Source organism: Arachis hypogaea, chromosome 10 (assembly GCF_003086295.3).
Source record: "Arachis hypogaea cultivar Tifrunner chromosome 10, arahy.Tifrunner.gnm2.J5K5, whole genome shotgun sequence".
Taxonomy (NCBI): Eukaryota; Viridiplantae; Streptophyta; class Magnoliopsida; order Fabales; family Fabaceae; genus Arachis; species Arachis hypogaea.
The window spans coordinates 109,184,188-109,211,773 of record NC_092045.1 but is presented as its reverse complement, the minus strand read 5'-3'; the positions used below and the strand labels follow the sequence as shown (position 1 = coordinate 109,211,773).

At 37.4% G+C, this 27,586-nt stretch overlaps 4 protein-coding genes across 10 annotated transcripts; 2 read left to right on the top strand and 2 right to left on the bottom strand.

The window, feature by feature from the left end:
* Positions 1-1,646: 1,646 nt before the first annotated feature.
* Positions 1,647-6,840, bottom strand: LOC112716436 (uncharacterized). Of its 7 annotated transcripts, XR_003160354.3 has the most exons (4): positions 5,102-6,840; positions 4,941-5,000; positions 3,441-3,687; positions 1,706-2,054 (listed from the first exon to the last, which is right to left on the bottom strand). XR_003160354.3 is itself a non-coding variant. In XM_025768344.3 (2 exons), exon 1 carries the CDS (start codon positions 6,704-6,706, stop codon positions 5,117-5,119), a length of 1,590 nt encoding a protein of 529 aa, XP_025624129.1. In that variant the 5' UTR covers positions 6,707-6,840; the 3' UTR covers positions 1,647-2,054; positions 5,102-5,116. The 7 variants fall into 7 exon arrangements, 2 of the variants coding, with proteins under 2 accessions (XP_025624129.1, XP_029145618.1); XR_003160353.3 differs by lacking the exon at positions 4,941-5,000 and having other exon boundaries at positions 1,647-2,054; XR_003812100.2 differs by having other exon boundaries at positions 4,941-6,840.
* Positions 6,841-8,126: 1,286 nt separating this feature from the next.
* On the top strand, positions 8,127-9,681 carry LOC140175756 (uncharacterized). The gene is made up of 4 exons (XM_072204305.1): positions 8,127-8,556; positions 8,629-8,755; positions 8,877-9,036; positions 9,181-9,681. The coding sequence occupies exons 1-4, from the start codon at positions 8,127-8,129 to the stop codon at positions 9,679-9,681; spliced, it is 1,218 nt and encodes a 405-aa protein (XP_072060406.1).
* Positions 9,682-11,126: 1,445 nt separating this feature from the next.
* LOC112717935 (protein MAIN-LIKE 2-like) lies at positions 11,127-11,774 on the bottom strand. The gene is made up of 2 exons (XM_025769856.1): positions 11,251-11,774; positions 11,127-11,157 (listed from the first exon to the last, which is right to left on the bottom strand). Exons 1-2 carry the CDS (start codon positions 11,772-11,774, stop codon positions 11,127-11,129), a joined length of 555 nt encoding a protein of 184 aa, XP_025625641.1.
* A 12,194-nt stretch (positions 11,775-23,968) lies between these two features.
* On the top strand, positions 23,969-27,064 carry LOC112716435 (vesicle transport v-SNARE 13). Its single transcript, XM_025768343.3, has 6 exons — positions 23,969-24,233; positions 24,449-24,564; positions 25,171-25,229; positions 25,309-25,497; positions 26,245-26,415; positions 26,665-27,064. The coding sequence occupies exons 2-6, from the start codon at positions 24,471-24,473 to the stop codon at positions 26,815-26,817; spliced, it is 666 nt and encodes a 221-aa protein (XP_025624128.1). The 5' UTR covers positions 23,969-24,233; positions 24,449-24,470; the 3' UTR covers positions 26,818-27,064.
* The last annotated feature ends 522 nt before the right edge of the window (positions 27,065-27,586 follow it).

The window sequence follows — 27,586 nt, the reverse complement described above, 5'->3', positions numbered from 1 at the left end:
AAACAACCTAAGCATCATGATAATAAATTAGTCAGGGGCATATATTTAAGGTTTTTCTCAAGGGTGTAACGCTGCCATTTTTTATTTTATCTTTTAGAATCAATATCCAGCATACTGGAATATACTTCATCTAGCTTTGCAAAGAATGACTAATTAATTAGTTGGTTATTAGGATGAGAAAAAATTCATAAAAAATAATGTATATACAAAGACTCAATCTACTATACCTGTGTATAAATATATTTATTATTTTATATATTTTTATTATATATTTTATATTTTAATATATATTATATACAAATAACTAATTTAATACTTAATTTTTGGTGTAGGTTAAAATATCAAAACATGAGAGGTAATAATTGGGAATATATGATATATTTTCTCATCTGTTTTATATGATTTCACCGTAAATAAATTTTTAACTATTCATATAAAAAGCGAGATTCTGAAAGATAAAAGTTAAAGGCATCTGTTTAAATGAAGATGTTAAAAATATCTTTTTATAAAAAAATTTATGTTAAAAGTGTATTTTGTTTGTTTGGTCACACTTTAAAAAAAAATAACACTTTTATAGTATATCAAATCAAATTTTATAATTTATCATCTAATACTAAAAAAGATACATCTTTATATAAAGACAATTATAAAATTTTTATGATAATATCCGTCAAAATTAAAATACTTCCAATGCCCTTTTGCCATGTGGAAGGCCTTTAAGAATTCTATTGTCTCTATCTCACTTGGGAGTTTATATTGTGTACGAAATCGGCTCTAGAAGACTAAAATATTTTCCATCTTTCAAGTATTTAAGTTTCTTACGAAATCGGCTCAAGAATACATAACTTAGTTCAAGTTGAGCGATTCACCTATTTCATGTCTCAAGTTTAGATTAATGCTATCAAAGTTTCATTGTCTACTTTACGTGATGTTATTGAGTTTAATTTTGATAGAGTGATAGTTTAAAATATTTTATATAATATATTTAATTATATTTATTTTTTTAAATAATTATTTATATAATTAATATAAAAAATAATTATTTTTATCGATATGATATTATTTAATTGAATATATATATAAAATTATTTTATATTAATAGTATATTAAAATTAAATTTTATATTATTATATATAATTCTATATAAAATAATTATAAGTCATTGGAAGTGATATTAAATAATCAATTCTATTTGAGAAATTAGACGCTAGATTTAATTTAGCCATTGCTTTTGTATCTTATTTAGTTTACGACTCTAGAAGATCCTTGCAATCCCCGGAACCACAAATAAAACTTAACTTTTACTTAAAACTTTTAAATTTTAGCAACATTGTATTTTAGAAGCGAATAGTATTACTCCCAAATCTCAATTTAACAAAATCTCTTTGTAGATGTACTCCCTTTTTTATTTGGTGATTTTTTGTAGATGTACTTTGTCTTGCAAAATAACATCTCTAAATCAGGAGTAATATTATCAATTTAAGAATGACAATATGCACTCCTTATATTTCCAAAAGTTTTAGAAATCACAATTCATAGTAATAAATACCCCAAAAAAAAAATCAGAGTAATAATCCTTCTGTTATGTATTGTTTCCAAACAGTAACTAATGTAGTAATGTGCAAGCATCTACAACAAAGAATCAATTTGGTTTGGCAATATAAGCTACCATCTTATTAGGTTGAAATACTTTGGCTAACAAATCTCACTCACAAATGCTACTTTAACATTTTCTTAAGTTTTCTTATACCATGTTTTCATTACAAAGTTAATTAGTCATGTCATTCTTTTCAATGTGACATCTGACAATCAAGGGTAGGTCATAATTACTCATCAAATTTTTTCCATACCCATTACAAGCATTTCTCAATCCTGCCAATTTCAAAGAAAACAACAGACATGCCACTCACCAAGGTCCAACAACTCAAACTCAGCAAAATCATGAATTTGATGATACATTGGTACTCTGGTAGTACCCGGATGCAGCTTTGCTGTTGCAACTGATGGTTTGAAAAGAGAGTAGTGACCTTAATTAAACATGTTATGCTCATTCGCTGCAGAAGAAGATGAAATTCATAAGAACACAAAAGGTGAAGCAGTGGTGAAGGACAATAACTCGGTTTAAAAACAAGCAGCGAGAAATTGCTTTCCTAAGCATAAGGAAACACTGCGTATATTTTGCGAGTAAATCCCCAACTCGGTTTATAGCAATTTGTGTGTTGATCAATCTCGTCAATCACCACATTTTAGTAGACTTGAGATTTCTAACTACGGAAATCACGGGACCAATGATCCTTCAGAATTTACAATGACAAATTAGTTGTCCCATACAAAATCACGGACACACATAGGAGAGAATTATCTGGTTTTTTTTTTTTTTTTTTCAATAGTGGGAGAAGAGATTGCCAACGCAAAGTTTGTCGGGACCAAGTTGGGAGTTTACTCATTTTTACATTCATGGTATACTGCAAAAGCTACTCACAGATTGTCAGGATAACCACAATATCAATGAAGCCAAAACAACTACAAGGAGAAGGTGACACCTAAATGACAAACCAAGTCAACTATCCAGAAATCTATGATATACAATGGAAACAACATATTTAAAGAGCACTAGTTGTCTAGCTCAAACAATTAAAGGCACTAGTCTCATTCAAAAGGCAGTGATGCACAAGCATCTCACGTTAACACAGGGTCCGGAAAAAGGCCGCACTCAAAGGGTGTGTAATGTACGCAATCTAACTTGATATTTACATCAGTGACTGTTTCCACAGCTTGAACCCGTGACATTAAGGTCACACAGAGACAATTCAAACCGTTGCTCCAAGGTTTCCCTTCACTAGTCTCATTCAAAAGTTAAAAATAAATTCCCTATCAACATCATTAAACTATAGGCGAGATAACATAATCTTCCCATGTGCTGACTTTCCATCTGCATCAATGCCTAGAACTAACTGGGACCTTGGGAGTTGGGACTGCAATTTTAATTTAGTTCTCGGTACCTTTGTCGTCAATCAACTACTGTTTTCTAATCTAGGCCAAAAACCGATGGCAACCAAGATTTGCTGAGTACTACTACAACACTTCACAAGTCAATTCAATGACAATCATGTAAAAGTGTAATGCTTATCAGTAATCTTGCTTCTGAAAAAAAAAAAACTGCCGAACAAGAAAGTTTGCTAAAACTATTTGCTAATTAAGTGGCATAATAGAATAGAGTAATTTAAATTGTTGTAAACATGAATGATATCTATCATGCCACACAAATATGCCACATATACAGCAACTAATCCTGGCAAGATATTTTCAGGACATGTAGAATGACCCCTATTACCTCTTAAACTTAACTAGATGATGCATAATTATGATAACATATGTTCATGCAACTATAACAATAAAAGACCATAAAAATCAACATTGATTATTGGGCATTAACTTACCACTGAGGAATAGTATTTTAACACAGGGAACAAGAACCATTTCTAGCAATATTCACTGAACGTGAGAATCGAAAGAGGAAGGGGACGCAGAAACGGAATAGTCGATGCATATGACAGATGAAGCATTTTCAGCCAAAACATCCCAATGGCTATAACATGCCTCAATACCAATAAAAAGAATTGTGTTGCACACTGAGAGCCAAAATTCTCCTCCATTCTTGTACTTCGGCACATAAACTTTTGGCAGCTGTTACCAAAATATATTTAAGGAAACGTTAAGATTTTGAAAAAAGTATAAACAGAAATAAGTAATATTAACTATTTGTTTCAACTATCAAGACACATTTCGAAGGTTCATCTGTATTATGCCATTGTACTGAGAGTCTGAGATTATGGCAAGGCTCATTCTGTGTTTATATAATTTATTGGACTATAGGGACCTCTCTTGTGGCACTTTAATATTTGCACATACACACTTTAGTTTTGATTGTTACATCAACCTACTGCATGTGCAAACAATTTTCATATTCTCAGTTACCTTTGTACAAAATACTCACTACCCTTCCCCTTACCACCCATCACCATCACACCCACTGCCTCCCAACCCACCACTAGCACCAGCAGAAAAACCCACCCGATCAGCTGTTCCACAACACCGCTACCCCCGGCGGCTGGTCGCCCCCACCAACAGCAACCGAAAACAACAGAGAGTATGTAGAAATAGCATTTAACAACCGAATGTAACTAAAAACTTCACTACTGCTGCCACAACCACCTTCATACCACTGAAATTGTCAAACCCTGTGGTACTCTCCATGGTGCCAAACCCCTCCTGCCCTTCAACATCCTCACTGCTTATGACCTCCAGTCTAGCCACCACCTATTAGACCGTTCTCCCAGCAACAATACCGTTACAATGCTTGCGTTAAGAATGCCACAAGGGACAATATAGATGAGGGAAAAATCATGGAGCCATTTGGGTGGGGGTGGAATAGGGATTTGGAAGACAAAACCATGACTTTTAATAAGGGTAAAATAGACATTTTACAACTATTTAAATCTACAAGGGATGTTTATTGTGATGAACTAATGACATCTAAAAATTCAGGAGAAAACCTTAAGTTGCCCAATATATTTAGTCAAGAAAATGCCTATTAAACAATACCACTGTTTTGGTCCTGAGTTTAAAGAGTCCAATGGAGAAGAATGTTCAAGAAAATACATATCATTATTATACCATAACCAAATGCATAAATAACACCAGCAGTAGCAGTTAAAAACCAGAGGAAAACTTGGAATTGTGTAATCCAAATGACTCGCCAAAAAAAAAAATTAAACAGGCCGATATAAAACTAAGAAGAATTTAAAGTTAACACGCAGTAACCGCTCTCTACAAAGTCCGTTCTCTCCAACAAGCAATCAGAGGCATCAAAAGAAACTCATTTCAACAGTAGTAGTAACATACTAAGCAAAATTGCAATTGTGACATATATAACCTACCAATAAAGGAATTCCATACAAATTCATTAGAAGGATAAACATTGTCCTCATTCTCCAAGTCTACACATACCAACAAAAGGTGAAAAAACATGGAGCTAGCACAATCAAAATATAGTCTAAAAGTGCAACAAACTACAAGATAAAGAGTAAAACTAGCTGACCATGGATGAAAGAAATCAAGCATCAGCACCATCCGAGGTTTTTGCAGCGAAAGGATCATGAGTTGGGCCAACATCCTGCCCAATGTGGCGCTGCACGAGCCGCTGCAGATCAGCCATAACCTTGTGCTCCCTCTTGGCCTTCTCCTCGTAGTTAAACATAGCCAAAGCACGCTTGTCCTCAGCACTATAAACCTGGTTTTCCTTCCTAATACGAATGGCATTCATCCTCTGATGCCTGCTACCACTCATCACATAACCAAGGGTCTCAAACTTCTGAATCTCCTCTGCAGAAAGACCCACTTCACCTCTTCGTGGGATACGCTTCCCTTGCTGAACATACTGTGCAATTGCATCACCTTCACCGGGCCTAAGGGCGCCCCCATAACTTATATGACCCTCTGCCCTTGGCAAAGGCATTGGCCCTACAGCGGGTTCATTATCTAAAGCCGGTTTCTTCTGAGATTCAAATAGTTCCTTCAATTTCAAAGCCTCGGGATCCACCTCTGTTTTCATCACCTCTTCAACTACTGCTTTGTTTTTTGCATCACCAAAACCCTTTTCCTCTTCTGATTCAGAAACCTCTTTTTCTGATTCAGATTTTCTACTTCTTCGTTTTCTTCTTTCTCTTCTGCTTCTCTTCGACCGCGAAGAATGTTTCCTCTTTCTCCTTCCACTGTCGTCAGAATCATCGCTTTCGCTCTCTTCACTCTCATCAGAATCACTATACCTTCTCTTTTTTCTGTTCCCTCTGGTCTTACCACTCTTCCTCTTACCCCTCCTACTTTTGCGCTCCTCTTCTTCAGCATCACTTCCCTCTGATTCACCATCATTATTAGATCTCCTTCTCCTATGCTTCGATTTTGAACTTCTTTTTCTCTTCCTCCTTGCAATCGAATCGTCTGATTCAGATTCACTATCCTCTGACTCGGATTCATTTTCCTCTGATTCACTATCGCTATTCGATCTTCTCCTGCGTTTCAAACCAGAAACCCTCCTCCTCTTTGTCCTCGAACGCGAGTCATCTGATTCAGCTTCCGACTCGGAAAAATTCTCCGATTTTGGTTCAGATTTGGATTTTTCGCTAGGTTTAACCTCCTTGTCGCTCGAATCGCCTTTTTCAACACCAAATTTCACAGTGATCTCTTCAGCTCTTTCTTCCTCCGATTCTTGTTCGTTCTCGCGCCTGGGAGGGCTCGGCGTGACGTTCCAGATGCAATGCTTCAGCGACTTTCGCATCTTCTGCCTCTTCAGCCTCCGGTACTCCTCGAAGCTCAATCCTTTCAGCTCCTCGTCAGAATCAGAATCCGGGCGGCGGTCACGGTCTAGGTACGAGCCGCCGCTACGACGGCCGAATTTCTTCGGTAGGACGTCGCCGTTAGGAAGTCCGTCGTTGTAGGCGGTAGGCCTTGGGCTTCTACGCTCAGGTGAAGTTGATCGGCGGCGATCACGGCGGCGGTCCCGGTTGCGGTCGTAAGAGTCATAGCTAGGGCTTCGGAGGCGGCGGCGGCGGTAACCGTCGGAGAGGTCGGAGTCAGGAGTGGTGCGGCGATGGTCGAAACGGCGTCGTTCATTAGGGACTTCGATTGTGGAAGATGGTCTTCCCATTGCGGTTGGAATGATTTTGGCGGTGGGGTTTCACTTCAACATAAATAATTTAATATTGCCTTTCTTTATGGGAGAGGATAAATATTGCTGCAGTTTTTTTTTTTTTTTAAGAATTTGGTTGAGTAAAGGGTGGTGATTTGGCTGGAATGGGGATATTTAGTGTATTTATATTTGGGTTTGGGTGGACGTGTCGGATACAAGATCAACACATGGGAGGCAGTTACATGCGGTACGTGGGGGCGTGAAAGACACGTGGCAGATACTAGCATGGAGGGTGTGCTGACATAGCAAAGCGTGGTTGGCTGAGGCAGAAAATACGCGTGCTGAGTCAGCACGCAGAAGACGTGCTGACATGTGGCAAAGCGTGGTTGGCTGAAACAGGCAGCACGTGAGGGCGTGTTGAATGCTCCCCTCTATATAAGACAGAGCTCAGAACCATTTTTATTCTGAATAAGAGTGTGTTTTGAGTGTTCTTTGAGTGTGTTGGTAGTGTAATGGAGGGTACCACAAATTTGGTAGTGTATCGCAACGGTGAGATAATACATAATACTCATAAGTGAGTGAAGTTTGTGTGTCAGAATTCGTTTTCGTTTGTGGTTCCATGCACCGTGGCGTTAATGGAGCTTCAGAACGGTCTCTGTCAAAGCATGAAAAATGGTACGTTAATGAGAGTGAGCAGAATTCTGTACCGGAATCTGATTGTAGTTTTTGGTGGTCTAATATAGTTTGATACCATACCGATCACTGACGAAGCAAGTATGCAGTTTCAAATTCACCAGCAGACTCAAATGTGACAGCCACATATTGAGCTGCATGTTGAGTTTGAAACCGTAAAGGCAGAAGGGATTCAAAATGATTTAGATATAGAGAATGATAGAACTGCAGTGTACGAGAAAATGAATAGTGACAGCAAAGAAGACTTCGAAGCCACTTATGAAGCCGGCGACGAAGACGAGGATGGTGATGTGGGAGTTGAGACAGCAGTAGAGAATATAGTGGTTCATCTTTCGAGCAGTCAACCAATGAACGTGCCCCCTTTTTAAGTGTGAGTTGGATCTCGATGCCATGCATGCACCGGAATATGCAAACATATGTACGTGATGACTGAAGTTTTTATTAATTTATACTTTGGATTGATTAATGAACGATGATTTCTGTTTTCTGTAGGCGTTGCTGATCTTGAGGACGGAAAGTTCCAGATTGGAATGGAATACAATTCTAGAAAGTCAGTCATCGCAGTAATTAGAAGTTACACTATCTCTAGAGGAATTGACTACAATGTGTATGAGTCTGAGCCACAGACGTTCTATGCAAAATGTAAGATGTATGGGCGTGGGTGCAACTGCTTATCCGAGCCAGCTTGATACGAAAAAAAAAATTTTGGGAGATACGTAGATACAATGGTAGGCACACATGCACAATGAGAACAATTTCACAGGATCATTCCAAGTTGGACTCGGATACCGTTACTGAGGCTATAACGCCATTGGTCGAGACTGACCCGTCCATAAAGGTGACATCTATAATAGCGAAAGTCCAGTCAAGGTTTAACTCTACCATCAGTTACCGAAAGGCTTGGTTGACAAAGCAGAAGTCCATAGCAAAAGTTTTCGGTGGTTGGGAAGATTCTTACCAAGCCTTGTCATGGTGGCTCTCGGTTATGGTTCAGAAGATGCATGGTTCAGTTGTCCAAATAGAAACACGACCACTGTACAATGGGAATGAGGAGGCGTATAGTGTAAAAATACTTCATTGCATATTTTGGAGTTTCAATCCATGCATTAGGGCATTCAGGCATTGCAATCCTCTAGTTCAGGTTGACGGCACACACCTATACGAAAAATACAAAGGTACACTTCTGGTCGCTGTTGCACAAGATGAGAACTAGAACATTATGCCTATCACTTTTGCCTTGGTGGAAGGGGAGACAGCTGATACGGGGCACTTCTTTCTCTGGAATCTGCGAATGCATGTTGTTAGAAAAGACGGTGTGGGTATGATCTCAGACCGGCATGAGTCAATTCGGGCACCAGTAAATCGTTTCCGGAGGTGACTGGCAACCTCCAAGAGCATGGTGGATGTATTTTATAAGGCACATCGGCAGCAACTTCCTAAGGGCATTTAAAATCCCTCACTTACAAAAGCTTGTTGTTAATATTGGGTATTCAAGAACGGTGGAAGAGTACAACATCAACTATAAGAGGTTGGAAGACCGAGGCAAGGCATATGCCAGGTGGTGCGATGCCGTTGGACTAAGACATTTATTGGCATTCGATGAGGGACATCGATGGGGCCATATAACGACGAACATTGTTGAGTGCATTAACTCGGTATTGAAGGGTGCCCGTAATCTACCTATGTTAGCGCTGGTCCGAGCAACATATTATCGGTTAAATAAACTTTTTACGCGGAAGAGTGCCGAGACACACGAACGTAAGAGTGCTGGATTTACTTACTCCGTATTTGTATAACAGCGGATAGAGAAAAATATGCAACAAGCTGTGAATATAGTTATGCACCGGTTTGATAGACGAAATGAGGTGTTTGAGGTGCGCGAAATGACTAGCGCGAAGGTGTTAGTTGTTGATCTTGCGCCACGGTCGTGTGATTGTGGGCACTTTCAGGTGGAACGACTACCGTGTCACCATGTTATTGCTTGTTGTGCTAACCAGCATCTCGATTGGCAGTTGTACGTGAATGACGTGTACAAGATGACAGAGGTTCATAAGGTATATAGATTTAAGTTCACACAATTAAGTGATCCCGAGACATGGCCTGCATATAAGGGACCCACATTGGTCGCTAATCCCGCCTCGAGGAGAACGTCGAAAGGTCGCCCCAAATTGACCCGATACTTGAATAAAATGGACTCACGCGACATGTGTGGTCCTCAAATATGTCGTTTCTGTGGCGCTCAGGGTTATAGTCGGAGTCGATGTCCTCAACGTGCTGGACCGAGTGGTGCTGGTGAATAATTTTTATTTTCTTCGTGTTTGTTTTTTTTAATTTGTATTTTGTTAGTCGATGTTTTTTATATTAGTCGTGTTTGTATTTTTAAATTTGAGTTTGTCCATTGATGTTTAATGTTAGGTTAATATTATCATTTACTGCCTTCGTGAAGTAAATATACAAAAGATTAACTACGAATTACATACGTCAACATACAAAACATTAAATACAAATTACATTAACTTAATTCTTAGAATTAAATCTAAAAACCCTAAACCCAAGCTCACTTCTTTCGAACCAACCAGTTCAGTCCCTTACGCATCATGTCCTGACCGAACCGTGACGGAGTATACCTATCAGGTGGATTTCGCTGCGTCCATAGGTCATACGGGTGACCTGGAACTGAGTCAACCACACCCGGAGTGGCTGACTCACCTGTCTCTACCGGAGTGGCCGACCCACCTGCATTTGCTGGACCGGATGCACCAAGATTGTACTCGTCAACAACTGTGTATTACCACTGCGACTGAAGGAAATCGCTATCACACGACGCACCCCTTGATGTGTGGTCAGAAGCAGGACCCGCAAACCATGGCCCATACTTACTGATGCCCCATGTGGATCAGCTGACCCTGACGGTGAAAGCATAGCACTAAAATTTGACCAACCACCTAAACTAGCGTTGGCCCAATTCTGTAGTTGCTGATCTCCGTGACCGACGACGAAAAAGTCAAACCAATCATGACCGGCTGGAATCGTAAGTATGGGCTGATAGAACTGGCCGGACTAACCCTGGTGGCTATGCTGAGAGTGCTGGCTGTGTTGAGAGTGCTGGTTGTGCTGACTGCAACCTCTGTAGTGGCTAAACTCACTGTGGTACATAATAAGAAAACGGCTCAAACACTACATGGTGAGGTGGGCCCTGAGGTGCAGGTGGTTGTGGATGCTGAAGAACGTACTCCGACAGTCTCAGCATATGTCCGTACGAGCCCACGTACTAATCCTGGTACTCCATGGTCGGTATAAAGTCCCAGGTCGGAAGGGGGTGCAGATCCTGCAACCGAGTGTTTCGCCTTTTGCCCTACTCCGCTATCCATCCCCCATGCAAAATTGTCCAGTCATAAAGCTGCACTCCGTGAAGAGTGATGCAATATTGGTCCAGTGGAATGTCCCTTGCTAATCGCGGGGGAGGTTGTGCATACTCAAACTGACGCATCATTCGGTCTGTAAGGTGCCATTCGACACACTCAAACGACAACAATAGAGAAACGGTGTCAGACACCTCAAGATGTCCATGTAACTCGTCGGGTATGATCAATCCGTCATACGGCCGCCACTCAAATTGCTACATATAATTGGTATGTTAGAACCCTAACATTAATGTTTGGAAATAGAAATCACAAGAACCATAAATATTTACCTCCTGCATGTAGTCTATATCATGCCTAAATCTCGCTACAATCTTCGATAACTACGCTGTGGTCCGTTTCGAATGACTCCACCTGAAACATGATTCATTGAAAATATTTACATAACTAATCGTAAATCAAACATGCATCATGAATATAACGCAAGACTAAAATAAGAATGATTACCTCATGGCAACTGGTATCTCAGCCAGTTGAAGGGTTTGTCTCAGTACGAGCGCAATACATGGCATTCGCTCCCATGCCCAAACAAACAATAGATTAAGAGGTCCATCCATCTCCTTTCTATCATATCGTGGTGCACGGAATAATGCTCTGTAAAGATGTACGAGACATGCTGACTCCCAACTATAAGTATGGATCCGCATGAAATCGAAAAGCAACGGTAGATACTTCGCGTGGGCGTATGCGGTTGACTTATCCGTGAATAGGGTCGACCCTAACAAACAGAAGATCTGACATCTGACGTATCTCCTAATGGACTCCTTATTGTCCAATGGCTCTGCGTCTCTGATACGTCGAACCCAAGTCAGCTTCATATAGGATTTCGAAGAATGACTGACTCCTGGTTCACGACCGAATATCGCGATGCTCTGGTTCTGCAAGAAGTCGCCACTACTATCTGTCCATCCACTCATAGGCTCTCCATCAATGGGTAGGCCAAATATATGAGCAACATCTTCCAATGTCATTGTAACCTCACTCACCGACAATACAAAGGTGTGAGTTTCTGACCTCCACCTTTCAACCAGAACAGCTAATAAGGGGTGAAATCCTCGTATCACCCCAATACTAGAGACGTGGTAGAATCCCGTAACGCGTAAGTAGTTTTCAACAATTGGGTTTCACGTCTGTGGCGGATCCAGTTTACGCACCAACAAATTCCTGTTAGATTGCATCAACAAAAATATATTTGTTACTTTAAATAAATAATAATTCTTACAAATAATACATCGACATCAATATAAATACTTAATAAATACTCACATATTTATTTTAATATCTTATTTATTAAAATATTTAACAAATATTAGCATATTTATTTAAAAAGGACATGTATTTTATTAATATACAAATTATTTATTAAACTCACAGAAATATAATTTCATTCTAAGAAAAATAATACAAAATTTATATATTAACATTTTTTTTAAATATTATAAACAAATATTTATACTTACACTTCTTTTTTTAAATAAATAAATATAAATGATTGATGTTTTTTCGAGATCAAAATATTTATCTTTTAAATATTTAATAACAACACATTTTTTAAATATTTATATATTTATATTTATTAAAATTTGGAAAATACATGTTCGACATGCATATTTATTTTCAAAAACTTCGAATATTTATTTATTTATTAGTATATTCATAACAAAAATTATAAAATATATATTCTATTATAGTATTTTTATAACAGAAAATTAATCAAATAATAATAAAAAAATTATATATTCACGTTTAAATCATATAAAATAACATATAATATAATTATATTTTACATATTTTATAAATAAAAATTTTATTCCAAAATATTTATAAAATACAAAAAACAATAACCGCTACTATATTTTAACATGTTAAATAACAAAAATTAAAAAAAATTATATACATAAAAAAATATAATTTATCAACTTATATAAATTAGATTATCCAAATAATTTATAATATGTTCCTCTGGAGCTGAATAATTACGTACCATTTTTTAAAATAAATACAAATTAATATTTATTTTTTTTCCTATCTATTTTCCCATCCTTCTTCTTTCTTTCCTCAAAACCCCCCTTTTTCTCTCTAACAAAAATTAACAGCAACCATTCTCTCTCTCTAACAAAGACTAACACTAACACACTCTACTGAGGGTGGGGAGGCTCTCTTTTTATAGAGCCATGGCAACATTTGTTGCTTACCGGAGTGGAGGAGCTGTCCCCTGCATGCAGACAGCCTCCAACACACCACCACGTGTTGCTGCAGCACATTGGGAACCGCGGAACTCTGCTCCAACATGTCCCCTGCGTGTTGCCTGTGAGCTACATGCGTGCCGTGTCATCACGCCCCAGGCATGTTACTGGGGTGCTGACACGCTTTTGACGAGCATCGGTAGCACGCCCCATGCGTGTTGACTGTGACATCCACAAACAAGCAAAACACCATACTCCCAATATTCAACCAAAACACCAATACACTCCTAATATGAAAAATAATTTCTGCATTTTTTATTATTACCACCCAATTTTATCATATTAATGTTTTATTAATAAATAATAATAAATTTTAGAGAAAAGGACAAATAGATCCATGATCTTTTTTTCGCGGATATTTTCGTCCCCAAGGAATGGAAAATACATTCTTGTCCCTGACCCTTCCAAAATGTGGACAAATTTACCCCACCATTGAACCCGATGGAAAACTCTGACATGACAAACGTGGTGCTGACTTGGCCGTTACGGGATGACACGTGGCATGTAGCTTTTAAAAAGAAGACATATTAGTCCCCAAGCACTAAAACGACGCCGTTTCACCTTCTTTAATCCCCTTCTGCATTACCCACAAACCCCCTTCTTTCTTGTGTCTCCCACAACTCCCACCGACCATGGAGCACGCCGGTTGCCGCGATTTCCACCGTCCGTTGATTGCCCCATGCGCACCCTCCACTACCACCGTCCCACTGCTCTGTTCTAGCCTCATCGTCGCGCTCCTAGGGGAAGACCGCCGCCGTCAGTAGTGGTGGCTTGGCCACAAACGAAGAAGCACGATAGAACCAACCTCTGCAAGGATCGCCGTCGGAATGCAACACTGCCTCCACATGACCGTTTGGTGTTCCTCACGTCGCAACAACGCCACCGCGAAGCACACCCGCGGAATCACTTGCGACGCCGTTCTCTCCGCTCTAGATCCAGCCGCCTCCATCATGCACGGTGTCCTCTCCTTCCTCCTTTGCGACGGCGCCAACCTCGGCACCACTGCCTCGATATAGAACTGCAGCTTCGCCAACGTCGCTTGCTGTCGCCCAGCCAACGGCCGCCTTTGTAAATGAGTACAGTGGCTTTGGCAGTGAGAGATTCAACCCCTCCACTGCTGCTCCGCCACCCTGGACGGCGACTTCCTCCTCGACCAAACCCGTTTCCTCCAAATGCGGCAAATGTAGATCCAGGTATTCTTCGAATTTTGCATATACAATTTCTGGTAAGTTGCTGATTCTATTTGAGAGCGTAGCAAGTTTTCTAGAATCATGAGGAGTTCTTACATGTTCTTCATAAATTGCACAATCTGGACTTGTTGAATTATGAATTGAGCCTGTGAAATTGAATGTGTGCTTTGTTGTTGGTGAATATGTCACTGAATTACTTGTTGAATTTGAATTTGCATAGACTCCCGCCTCTCATTTTTCTTGAAATTTCGCTAATGTTGCTGCGATTTGTTACTCTATTGATTCTTTGTTTGTGTGTTTTGGATGCATTGCTGATGATTTTGGAATTGTTGTTGCTACATTCCCTAATTCTATATCTTCATAGACCAAATCTGAATTCTGGAATTGCAGAACTGGAAGTACTGAATTTGCTGCTTCTGGATTTGGTAAATTATTGTTGATTGGTTGAAGATCTGAATCAGATTTGGCTTGAATCTGGAATATTAGTTGAAAATGCAGAAGGGGATTAAAGTGTGTTTGGAAGGGTGGGGTGAAACGGCGTCGTTTTAGTGCGTGGGGACTAATATGTCTTCTTTTCAAAAGCTACATGCCACGTGTCATCCTATAACGGCCAGGTCAGCACCACGTTTGCCACGTCAGTGTTTTCTGTTGGGTCCAACAGAGTGACTTCAACAGAAGGATAAATTTGTTCACATTTTGGAGGGGTCGAGGATATGAATGTATTTTCCATTCCATGAAGACGAAAATGTCCGCAGAAAAAAAGGTTTGGGACCTATTTATCCTTTTTTCTAAATTTTATAATCAATTTTCTTATTCAATATTAACATTTGTTTAAACTCTTGAATTTAATTAATTAACATTATAAATAATATGAGAGTAGTATTTAAAGAATTATAAATTGGATACTTAAATCTAATAAAATTTTTATTACTTCACAAATTTTCAAAGATTATTTTTGTCAAACAAATTACTTACATTATCAATTTATTTATTAGCAACTAACAAACTAAATGATATGAATTTTAAGACCATATCTGTTTCATGTTCGTATTTATTATAGACATAAATTTTGATGGAACAACCCAAAATATTTAAAGAATTATCCCAATTTGTTTTATTGTATTTACAATGAGTAGCAACAATAATTTTAAAAATCACAGATTGCCTTTGCGTGTCCTCGATGGATGGAACCACACTGCCGTCATTGCCTTTGCCAACATCTCCAACCACCCTATCTAGGAGGGGGTCATCTGCGACAAGGTCCTCGAAAACGTAACTGCTATCATCCTCAATTATCTCTCCCTCGGTGGCAGATCAAGTTTTACTCTTACCGACCTTAAAATGTGCCATCCCTCTTTTCCTGGTTGACGACCTCCCTCCCTCTTCACCCTCACTTCACTTCATCACCTCGACCTCTCACACCCGCTTCTACGATCCATCTATGCGTAGATCAATGATTTATGGTATCTCGTCTACCTCAATCTCTCCCTTAACCGCTTCAGGGTGGTTTCTCAAGCACCCTCCAAAACCTTCAGCAACTCAAGATCCTTCGTTTACACTCTATTGAGCTTTCGACAAACGTTGTTGATGTTTTCGCTGCCTTTTACCGTGTAAAACACATTGATTTGAGTGCAACTAATTCTACGACAATTTCTCTTTTTCTGCCGAGAATGCCTCCTCTGTTGCCAACACCCTGCATTTCTTGAACCTCAGTGGTAACATTTTCAATGGTCCTTTCTTGGTGGATAATCTATTTTCAAAACTTGAAAGTGTTGGATTTGGGCGATAACTCTATCGCAGAGGAGCTTGTCTTTCAGATTGTTGCTAGATACTGAGGACCATTCTTTTTTGTGGTTAAAAATTAAATTTTTAAAAAAGTGCTGCTTATTAATAGATACAGCAAAATAAATTGTGACAATTTTATAATTTTTTTTGCAGTGTCATGACAAGCTCCATCAAATACTTTGCCTCTTTTCTTTATGCCATTATTCTCTCCTTTTGCTATAGTTTACTCCACCATTTTCACTTTGCTTTCTTCCTCTTTCTTTATTTTTGGTGTTTCTTTCTTCCTTCCTTATGTTCTCATCTACATCTTATCGTTCTTCTCGTCATCCTCTTTTCATTGGCCTCCGCAATTACTATCAGTATCATTGTTATTTGTCTTGTTTATGTCTTTTATTGTTTTTGTCTCCTCATCTACATTACAACACCTTCCTCAACTCTTTTCGTCTATACCATCATTTTTTCTTATTTGTATACACTTTACCCTTTACTTTTGTCTCCATTTTTTCAATCTTCACCTTTGTCCTCTTCCCTCATCTTTGCTTTTATTTTTATTTTTTTAAAATAAATTGCTTCAATTTTTTGTTTTATGTTTATGCTGAATTATTTAAGTAATTATTAAATTAGAGTTGTCGACTTTAACGATACAAGCTAAAGTTAAAAATCATAATGAGAATGATGGTAGTAGTGGTAGATATCATAAGTGATATTGAAGTGATTTTGGTTCAAAATAAGATTGATATTTGAATTATGTAGTTGTGTCTTGTATATCATTATTAAGCATATATATATATATATATATATATATATATATATATATATATATAATTTGTGTATCTTTGTTTTTATGTACTTTTATGGGATTTTTTATTTAAATTAAATAAATATATAAATTATGAAAATATATAAATGGCAACGTATTTACAAAAATACATTATGACACACATTTCGGATGCTAAGGGATAAACCCAGAAATGATCATATTTTGGCGTTTGAGACCTTGTGTTGTGACCGAGTGACGTCAAGTCATATCCTGAGTGCACTTGGGATATATAATAGGGCAAAGATTACGTATTGAGCACCCGAGATATGTGCAAAAAGAGAATGGGATCTTAACACCTGAGATATGTACATGCACCGTGCTTGTGGTATCAGCATCTGAGATACACTCGCATGCATATATAATGTCACAACATCCGAGATTGCTATACATAACCATCATTTTTTAAATTTTTGTGGCCTTCTAAACGCTTGAGTTCGAGTTCCTTTAGAAAATATACCCCCCAAGAATATGTCTGCGAAGGAGACATCAACAGACTGAATGCTACTTGGCACGTAGCTGGAGATTTAGACTTTGAGGTTAGTAGTTTTTTCTTATTTTACTTTTAGTGAATAATAAGTTTATATATTTAGTCTTTAGTAACTTAGTTAATGGGGTAAGTATAGTGTGTAGACTAAGTTAGAAGATCTATATTAGTTTCGTTGATATACTTAGTATGATTTTATAATTTGTATAATTGAAGGTAAGTAATGGTTACTTACGTTAAATAAATAAAATAGGTAACTAATTGTGAGTTAAGTGAAATAAATAAAATAAGTAACTCTCAATTAACATGTTACTCTAATTAATAGGTATCTGTTGCATTCAATAAAAATGTTTATCTAGGTGGTTTATAATTTTTAGTAATGTTTAGCAACAGTTAATGGTTTAGACGAGATTAATATGCGAAAGTAAATGTTATGGGAATTGCAGAGACCATGGTTACTGTTGCCACACTATGTGACTCTGAGTCTTCTTCCACTGGACATCCTGTTGCCTTATATAAGGGAAGCTAGATTTGGGCTTGAAATGGTAACTTTGATGCACCGCACTTTGCAACACTAGGATAGACACCGATAGATCAGTCTTTATCATAGGTAATACGACCTTGCAAATCAAATCACTATTCTGAGCATGGTCTTGCGACATGGTAGGTACCAGACAAGTATGTGCTCCATCAAACCTACGCACCTCCCTACAAATTTCTCGTGGATGTCAATTTTCAGCAAAACATAAAATTAACACAATAGACTCTAATGCATCAAAAATAAATCGTAACACATACCAGTAATTCAAGTTCTGCCATAGTGCCACACGAAGACTCCATGGACAACTATTGGTAAATTGCTTACAACGATAGTGGTATTTAAGCCTATATGACTCCAAAACTCTGTACTTCACATTCCATCGAATATTGTAGTTCTTCACCGCCATTAGAACTGCTTCACGGTTCCTAAATCTATGGCCAACTCAGAATTTCACCCCACTATCCGTATTGTAATCATCTCCGTCACCGGTATTTAGAAGATCGCTGGGCTGCATTGCGTTCAAGTTCAGCATCTGATAAAGACTAAAAATATCTGACAGTCGAGGAATGACCAAAAGGGGTAGGAGAAACTGACCAACATTGCCAGTGGGAGTCTCCGGCACATACTCATATTTGGAAGCTATATTGTTAGACAACTTGGAACCGGGGACATAAGTTGAATCGCCCTCACTGCCATCCTTGTCGGCACTATCATGCGGCTGGGTGTAGTGGATCGGTGTGGCCTCGAGCAGGATAACTTCAGGACTTGAAGGAGACGATCCAGGACCAACAACCATGTTACGGACCACAGCATAAAACTCCATCACATGTTGTGGCATTAATCGTGCATGTACGTCGAATATTACCCTCACATGCTGATCAGATCAATCCAAAATAACTGGTTGGTAAATCCATCGTTCAGAAGTGCGTGAAGAAATCTATATGCAACCCGCCTAACCCCATTGGTACCTATTCCCCCCATATTCCTCAACATGACCCTCTTTAGCGCATGTAGGGTATCAACCCGGTTAGTGCACAATATGACAGTCTCATCAGACTCAAAAGTGACTCCTTCATCATCGTGTTTGACTATCTCATCAGGATAAACCACAACAAAAAAGAATTGATTATTCTCCATCAGAATAAAATAGAAAGAAGAGAAAAAAAAGATTGGTTTGTGAATTGTGTGAAGGGTGGTATTGGGATGAGCTCTATAAATAGAGTTATTTCTCAACATATCTTGGGTGCACATACACCTAAACCATAATACACATATCCCGGGTGTTGAGTGTAAAACCCGCAAAATTAGTAAATAATTAGTCAATAAATTAAATATTAATAAAAGAAATTAGAAAATAAAATTTTACAGTTTAATGAGATAGAGCTAGTTAAAATAAGAATTTTGACACTAATTTTAAAGAATTTGGCCCAAAATTGGGTCGAACGGGTTGAACCGAACTCAAATTGGGTCTGTGGGCCCAACTAACTCATTATCATATATAAGCTTCAGCTCATTTGCTCCTCAAAATGTAAGAAGCACGCTGGAAACATTAGGAAAGGGGAAGAAGACCTTCCAAGCTCAAACCCTTACTTAGATACTCAATCCTCCATAACTTTTGATCAGGAGTTTCGATCACCGCTCCGTTTGCGACCACGCGACCAACACGACAAGCTCTACAAACCCGGTAATTAATTTGGTAAGAAATTCACATTTTAATGTTGAGATTGTGGTTGAGGTTGTGATGTGTAATATTGTATGTGAAGGTTGGTAAATGATAATGATTATGTTTATTGATATGTTATTTTGAACCTGAATTATTAGATTAAAAACTTGGTGAAGATGGAGAGTAAGTATGTTGAGAAGTATTATGGTGTTGGTATTATGTTTGGTAGAGATAATTGATGATGTATGTGATGATGATGATGATGATGATGATGATGATGTGTGTCGACGAAATTCGGCCAAGGCACACATGCTGGCCGTCCACACCTGGGCAGGTGCCCGTGCAGGCCGGGTCTATGCCTAGCCCGGGCACCCCCGCGGTCGTCGGGGGCATTCGTATTTCATAGTCAGAGGTGAAATTCTTGGATTTATGAAAGACGAACAACTGCGAAAGCATTTGCCAAGGATGTTTTCATTAATCAAGAACGAAAGTTGGGGGCTCGAAGATGATCAGATACCGTCCTAGTCTCAACCATAAACGATGCCGACCAGGGATCAGCGGATGTTGCTTTTAAGGACTCCGCTGGCACCTTATGAGAATTGTTGATATGGCTTTTGTTGTTGTTAGAAATAAATTATTGTGTGGGAGTGATTATATATATGAAGTTGGTGTGATGTTGATTAAAAATGTGGTGTGTTGAGGAGTGTTTGGAATTGGTTTGATATGGTTTGGTAAGTTTTAAAAAAGGTTGAACTTGGATTGTTGTGAAAATTGAGGTTTACCAATCTTTGAAAATTTTTATGAAAACTTGATTTTTGGCCAAAGGTCGGTGAGGCATAACTCGGTTTCCGGACCATGAATCCCTTCCAAACTTGTTTCATTTGAAAATTGGGTCCGTGGAGTTTACACCGTTCGAAAAACAGATGAAAAATATTTTAAAACGAAAAAATTATGCACGTTAGAAGTTCGGTGTGCAAAACTAAAATTCTGCAGTATTTAGCATTTTTACCCACTTTGCAGAATTTGTGTACGCGACCACCTGCACACGATGCGACCAACCCTTCGGGTTTGCTATCTCGCGTACGCGTGACCCCTGAAATTAGCAAAGTGAGTTCTGTATTTTAAAATGTAATTTTGAACCTCTAAACCTCTATTTTAACTATTTTAGCCCGTAAACCTTAGTTTTATGTTGAGTGGTGAGAAGAAGGTAGGGAGGAGTAGTAACCTGTAGATGAAGAAATTTTGAGCGGTGGTGAATTATGAATGAGAAGTGTGCAAATGTGATATGTATATGATGAATCTGGCCTTAGTGAATAATTATGAATGGATATGAATGAATGATTTATAATGAATTTGAAAATGAATTTGTTTTGAGCTTGACCTGGTAAGGTTCGTGGTGGTTTACCATTTGCCTAGTGTCGAGACGTATGTGGGGTTTGTGGTGGTGTATCGCCCACATATTTTTAAAAGAGAATATTGTGTGGGGTTCGTGGTGGTGTACCTCGTGGTGGTGTACCGCCTATATATTTTTAAAAAAGAATGTTATGTGGGGTTCGTGGTGGTTTACCGCCTATGTGTGTGTGTTGTTTTCTAATTGAAGATCTTGCGAGGTTTGTGGTAGTGTGCTGCTTGCAATGCTGGGATTCGTGGTGGTGTACCGCTCGCCAGGTGGGGTTCGTGGTGGTGTACAACTACGTTTTCAAGAGGACGATATTCGAGTTAGCTACCCAATGTGTCGAGCGCTGGCAAAGTAACCGTCACATGAGCTCATGGCCTGTAGGAAAGGCATGCATCATATGCATATGTTTGAATTGCTTGCTTGTGCTCTAATTGGGAATGCCTATGTGACTCTAATATGCTTAATTGTTATACGTGCTATCTGTATTACTTGTATTCTAATTGTATTTGTCATTGTCTGCTTGCTTGTCTGTGTGATTCCACCGAAAATGGAGGTTTTGGAGGAAGGTAAATGATGGAGGGTTAGGTTAAAGTTTTGGTTAGGTTCAGGAATCTTTAGAGAACCACCATTGTTTATGGATTCTGTTTTAATTCTCTAAGTTTGAATCTTTTGTTGGGAGTTCTAGGATCGCCTTTGGCTTTCCCGGGACCTTATATGTTAGTTATATAGACATCGTTACCACGCTGAGAACCTCCAATTCTCATCCCAAACATATTTTGTGGTTTTCAGATGCAGGACGTGAGGTATCTCGTTGAGGCATACTGGGAGCTTCTAAAAGCGAAGATCTTTGCGTTTAGGATTTTATTTTAGTTCTGATGTATATATAGATACTCTTATATCTCTATTGTATATGTATAATATGCTTTATCCCTCTTAGAGGTTGATTTGGAGAAATAAGTTCTGTAAACTGTCTTTTGGGCCTTTTGGATTTTATCTTGTATATATATATATATATATATGCTCTGGCCGGTCTTAACTTCGCAAGCCGAGTCAGAAGCTTTATTATCTGTATCTTGGAACTCTTTGTTGTATATGTTCATGTTTATTTTACTCTCATCCTGTTTCGTTTTCATTAATGCCTTCGGGAGTGTTGCGCTTTTCCATTTAACGTTTTGTTTTAAACTTTCCTTTAAAGGCTCCTAGATAAATCTTCATTTCAACTATATTATATATAAGATTTTATTTTTAGAGGTCGTAGCGCCTCGCCACCTCAATTTTATGACTATAGCATAAGACTCTGCGTGGTAGGATGTTACACTTATACCCAAATTAAACTGTTGACTATATCTCGGATGCTAATGGTGGAATTAGGAAAGTGTATATATCTCGGGTGCTGAGACCCTATTCTCTTTTTACGCATATCTCGGGTGCACTCAAGATATGACTCGGTGTCACCTGGTCACAGCACGGGGTCTCAGACGCGCTGAAATATGCTCATTTCTGGGTTTACCCCTCAGCATCCGAGATGTGTATCATAATGTATTTTTGTAAATACATCACCGTTTATGTATTTTCGTAATTTATATATTTATTTAATTTAAATAAAAAATCCACTTTTATGCTATGTTTTTATTATTTTGAGATAGTAACTAAGGCTCTCTTTGTTTGTTGTCCTAACAAACAGTGGACAAACACAAAAAGATAGTACTACACATAAACATACACAAATTTTTTATTTTGTTTAGTAAAAATATACGCAGCAATACGTTGAATTTATATTATATAAAAAAATACCAAATTTATCATCACTAGTTGTACCACTATCACTACTACCACCATCACGATCAGATCCATCATCTATAATTAACAAAAAATCATATCTTATATATTTTTTAACAATCACTATTTATTCATCTAAAAAATGACAGAAACGGAGGTAGTAATTACGGTAATAATAAACAAAAATTAGAAAAGTCAAAAGAGAATAAGAGAAATAAGGAAGACAGCGGGAGACGGATAGAGGAAAAGGCGCATAACACTAGACGGAGGAGCAGAGAGAGAAGGAGAAGCGGCAAAGAGTGAGAGGAGGAGGATAAATAGAGGCGGCAGATCTAGACGAAGGAAAAATAGAGACGATAAATATGGACGAATGACAAAGAATGAGAAGGGAACGACGAAGAGTGGAGGGTCTAGTGATGACGAAGGGGGTGATAGATCTGGATGAGTGACGAAGAGTAAGAAGGAGAAGACGAAGAGAAGAGCTCATAACGTCATGTGACTGATCTGGATAGTTGATAAAGAGTGAGAAAGGAAGGAAGAAGAGAAGAGGACACAATGACAGCGAAAACAATGATGAAAAATAAAAAAATATAGAAGAAAAAAAATGATGAAGAGACAAATGAAAAAAATTTATTATAGTAAGTTAAAATTGAAATTTAAATATTGAAGGATAAAAGAGAAAAAAATAATTGTATCTGTGTTTTAGTGTCTTAACTTAAAAGTGATATATAAATTTTTATCAAAAATATTTTTTGTATACTAAAATTAGTCATTAAAATCAGCCACTAATATATTTATCTATAAATATATGTGTGATTTAATTTATTTTTAATGTGTATTTATATTATGTTATATATTTTATATAGATAACTAATTTTGATGTACACATTATATAGTCTAAATTTTATATATTTATATTTATTCCTGTCCATCAAATATTTGTATCTCACCAAACCAAATGAAGGATATATATCACTATATTTATCTCTCTCTCAAACATGCACAATAATCAAACTCATCCTATTGTCTAAGTAACAAATGCTTTTAATTTTTATTGCATTAACGACTTAATGTGATACATAACATAATTTTGTTAGTAATTGATAAAATAAATAGATTGGATAATTTTTCTAAAAAAAAAATTTAAAATTTTTTAACGTGATAAAAATTTATTAAAAAAAAAGTTCTAGCTAAAAGTTTAGGTTTTACTCATAATCTCTTTTATGTAAATATATGCTAATTAAACTCAATATTTTTCCTCTATGTAAAAGTGTTTCCTATGAAAAAGTCATGAGGTCCTCCTAGTCATACTCTCCAATCGGCCAATCCTCCAATCACATAAAAGAGAAAACGCAAGACTCAGTAACGTCAGAATAACAACACTGACCGCAACAATCCCACTTACCATTCATCCTCCACTAATATTCCTTCCATTGTCGTTTTATTCCTTCTCCCAAACAAAACGCACCCACCTCTCTCCGCCCAATTCTCCGCCGTCGTTTCCACTCCTCCGGCCATAGCAGGTTCGATTTACTCCTCTACCTTGAATTTTTCGATCAGTTTCCGTTCCTCTTCTTTTGTTATTTATTTATTCATTTATTGTGTTGATCGAATTAGGGTTTCTATGCCTGATTTTGGATCCTAATAGTTTGAATTTCGTTCAGCTTAGTTATTTATTGATGCTTTCGTTCTTTTAATTGGTTCATTTTTTTGTTATTGTTGATCGTGAATCGAGCAGAGGGCGTATAAGGTTATCGACGATGAGCAACGTATTCGAGGGATACGAGCGCCAGTACTGTGAGTTATCGGCGAATCTATCGAAGAAGTGCACTGCGGCTGCTTCTCTTAATGGAGGTATTTGCTGATTCTTGATTGATCTTACGCTTATTGTTGTTTTTATTGAATCATCTTCTTTGGGTTGATACTTTGTGGTTTTTAATCAGTGTGATTGTTTTGAATGTTATTGATTGAAGAGTTTAGTGTCTTCATCAGTATCTACAAGACTATAGGTTAATTATCTGAGTACTCTCTTGCTATCTTTTTTTTTTTTTTGACCGTTTAGAATGTGTAAATTTGGATAATGGTACATAATATTCTTTAGGACATAGGTCTCTTTAAGTTATTGTTGTATATCTCCTTTCGAGTTTCGACCAAAGTTCCAAAGCAATATTGATGCAAAATTTGTTGTTCCTAGAAATAGATTGCCTATGGAAAGGTGCTTTACCCCCTCCCCCCCCCCCCCCCCCCCCTTAGTTTATAAGCTTTCAGTTTTCATTTATCATTACAGAAATGACAGACTCGTTCTGTTTATTGCTTTCAAGATATTTTGTAATGATATTGTGAAAGCAATTTCCGAGGCCTCCCAGCTCTGAGTATGGTCATGATTAAAGAATGTCTTATCCCTTTCTGAAGTGTTGATTGTATGTATATTCAATCAATAATTTTTTGTTTAATCTGCAGAGCAAAAGAAGCAAAAAGTTTCGGAAGTAAAGACTGGAATTGATGAAGCAGAAGCTTTGGTACTTTCTACAACTCTTTATAATACATTTTTTTAAGGAAATATGGGATTCTGATATGGTTTTGCTAGTGAATTTACAGATCCGAAAGATGGACCTTGAGGCGAGAAGTTTGCAGCCAAATATCAAGGCTGTTCTTCTTGCTAAGTTGCGGGAGTATAAATCTGATCTCAACAATCTTAAAAGCGAAGTTAAAAAAATTGTATCTGGTAACCTGAACCCCTCTGCACGGGATGAGTTGTTGGAATCAGGCATGGCAGATGCTATGACGGTATAATTCCTTTATTTTACAGCGCTTATTGATGTTCAATGATAATTGATTGTGATTACATGCTGTTGAATCTTCAAACATAAGGTTTGCAGCAAACATATTCATTAAACAGGCACAATATGATTTTCTATATCATTTTTTGTACTTAAGGATAGGATTTGAAGCCTTAGAGAAAGAGAAGCAACCTTTCATGGTGAATAATTTGTAAAATGTATGTTTTAATTCTGTTGATGGTTATTTCCTAGTGAAGTGGACTAAAACCAAAATAGTAAGCAATAATGTTTATCTAAGTAGATCCTAATATGATTAAAATACCTTTTTCTACCCATGGCTGCTTTGATACTTACTAATATGTGATGAATGGTTGATGAGGTGGAAATGTGTTTTTATTTATCAGATTAGTTTCGATGGCTACTAATCCTAGAACATTTCATTGAGTCATATTGCTGTAAATTACTTTCTTCTTATCTGATGTACAAATGTTGAGAATAACTGAAAACAGATTTAATCCTCCTTTCTGAACACTCGTTTATTGAATTTGTGTCACCAAACCTGATATTAAAAGAAATTATGTTTGCATCATGTTTTGTGTACACCTTTATATTGTATAAAAACAAACTTTTTATCTTCTCTCACTTCTTATCAGTTACTTTTAATACAAAAAATGAAAGGCGTACAAGAGTGGTATGAACAAAAATGGTGCATATAACATTCCTTTGATATTAACTTCTAATGTGAATTCATTAGGCATCAGCTGATCAGAGATCAAGATTAATGATGTCAACTGAGAGGCTGAACAAGACCAGTGAAAGAGTTAAGGACAGTAGAAGAACAATGCTGGAAACAGAAGAGCTTGGTGTTTCAATTCTTCAAGATTTGCACTCGCAACGACAATCCTTGTTGCATGCACACAATACGGTAACCTTTTCTATAATGTTTAATATGCGTCTGTGATTCTGTTGATTAGCAAGTTTGTCTTGAAAATATCGTGTTCTATGGCAGTAATTTCTATATGCTGGTGACTATGGAACCATCATTTATGTAGTTTTGGTGTAGATGATAAATTAGTATATTTATCTTTAAAACTCAAGTGAAAACATTCTCTTTCCTGAGTCATAGTGTGAAAGTATTCATACTTGATCTATATTATAATATTCTTTGTTGCAGCTTCATGGAGTGGATGATAACATAGGCAAAAGTAAGAAAATTTTGACCAACATGTCAAGAAGGATGGACAGGAACAAATGGATTATCAGCTTCATTGTGTTCGTCCTAGTTGTTGCTATAGCCTTGATTCTATACTTCAAACTTGCAAAATAGCCAATTATGACTTCTTATTGGATTGGGTCACAAGATACAAGACTAGCATTATTTTCCTTGTTCTTGCCCCTCTTTCGGTTTCGATTATGTCAATTGAGAGTGCTTGGACAAAGATGGTGTGTTGTGCAGTGCTTCTTTCAATGTATGGCATGTGTGTTATGCCAGCTTTGTAATGTAAGGAATTTGATGATTTGATTTTATTCCTCTTCCACATGATATTTACAACTGTCTGGTTATGCTGTTCAAATTTGAACGAGAATTGGCACTAACATATACATTATCCACACAATACTGTTCCTACGAAATTGCCTACACAAGACATCTACAATGACATTATGCATGTCGTATATATGATGAGAAGCAATAAACTTAGTTGTATATTTTTTGGCCATACATTAAACATACCCACTTAAGATCTTACTCAACAATCAACATTCTCTAGAGCTACACATCAATTCGCCTTCCAACATTATCATTGCTACTTGTTAATTCTTTGGGTTCCTTGCCAACCACTTTACCATCATCAGGAAAAAAAAAGACTTTTATAAGAATTCAGCATCAATATTTTTTGGTGTCTGAAACAAAAACTAAAACAAACAGGAATACAACCCCAGAAAACTACGCAGCAGAATTCTTTAACAAAATCTGCTTGAGGTCATCACTTGGCTGAATTCATACCGAATGAGAATAAATACTTTTACCCTCTATCTTTGCCAGACAATTAGCAGCAATAGTAGCTTCTCTTCTAACCCAAGTGAATGACACTTCC

Bases quoted from the DNA above. Each gene is read 5' to 3' on its own strand.
- LOC112716436 (XM_025768344.3), bottom strand. From the start codon at position 6,706: ATGGGAAGACCATCTTCCACAATCGAAGTCCCTAATGAACGACGCCGT.
- LOC112717935 (XM_025769856.1), bottom strand. From the start codon at position 11,774: ATGACATTGGAAGATGTTGCTCATATATTTGGCCTACCCATTGATGGA. The intron at 11,158-11,250 runs GTAATCATTCTT...ATCATGTTTCAG, and splicing joins GAGATACCAGTTGCCATGAG to GTGGAGTCATTCGAAACGGA.
- LOC140175756 (XM_072204305.1), top strand. From the start codon at position 8,127: ATGAGAACAATTTCACAGGATCATTCCAAGTTGGACTCGGATACCGTT. The intron at 8,557-8,628 runs GTACACTTCTGG...CCTTGGTGGAAG, and splicing joins CCTATACGAAAAATACAAAG to GGGAGACAGCTGATACGGGG. The intron at 9,037-9,180 runs GTATTGAAGGGT...TTTGTATAACAG, and splicing joins TTGTTGAGTGCATTAACTCG to CGGATAGAGAAAAATATGCA.
- LOC112716435 (XM_025768343.3), top strand. From the start codon at position 24,471: ATGAGCAACGTATTCGAGGGATACGAGCGCCAGTACTGTGAGTTATCG. The intron at 25,498-26,244 runs GTATAATTCCTT...TGAATTCATTAG, and splicing joins GCATGGCAGATGCTATGACG to GCATCAGCTGATCAGAGATC. The intron at 26,416-26,664 runs GTAACCTTTTCT...TCTTTGTTGCAG, and splicing joins TGTTGCATGCACACAATACG to CTTCATGGAGTGGATGATAA.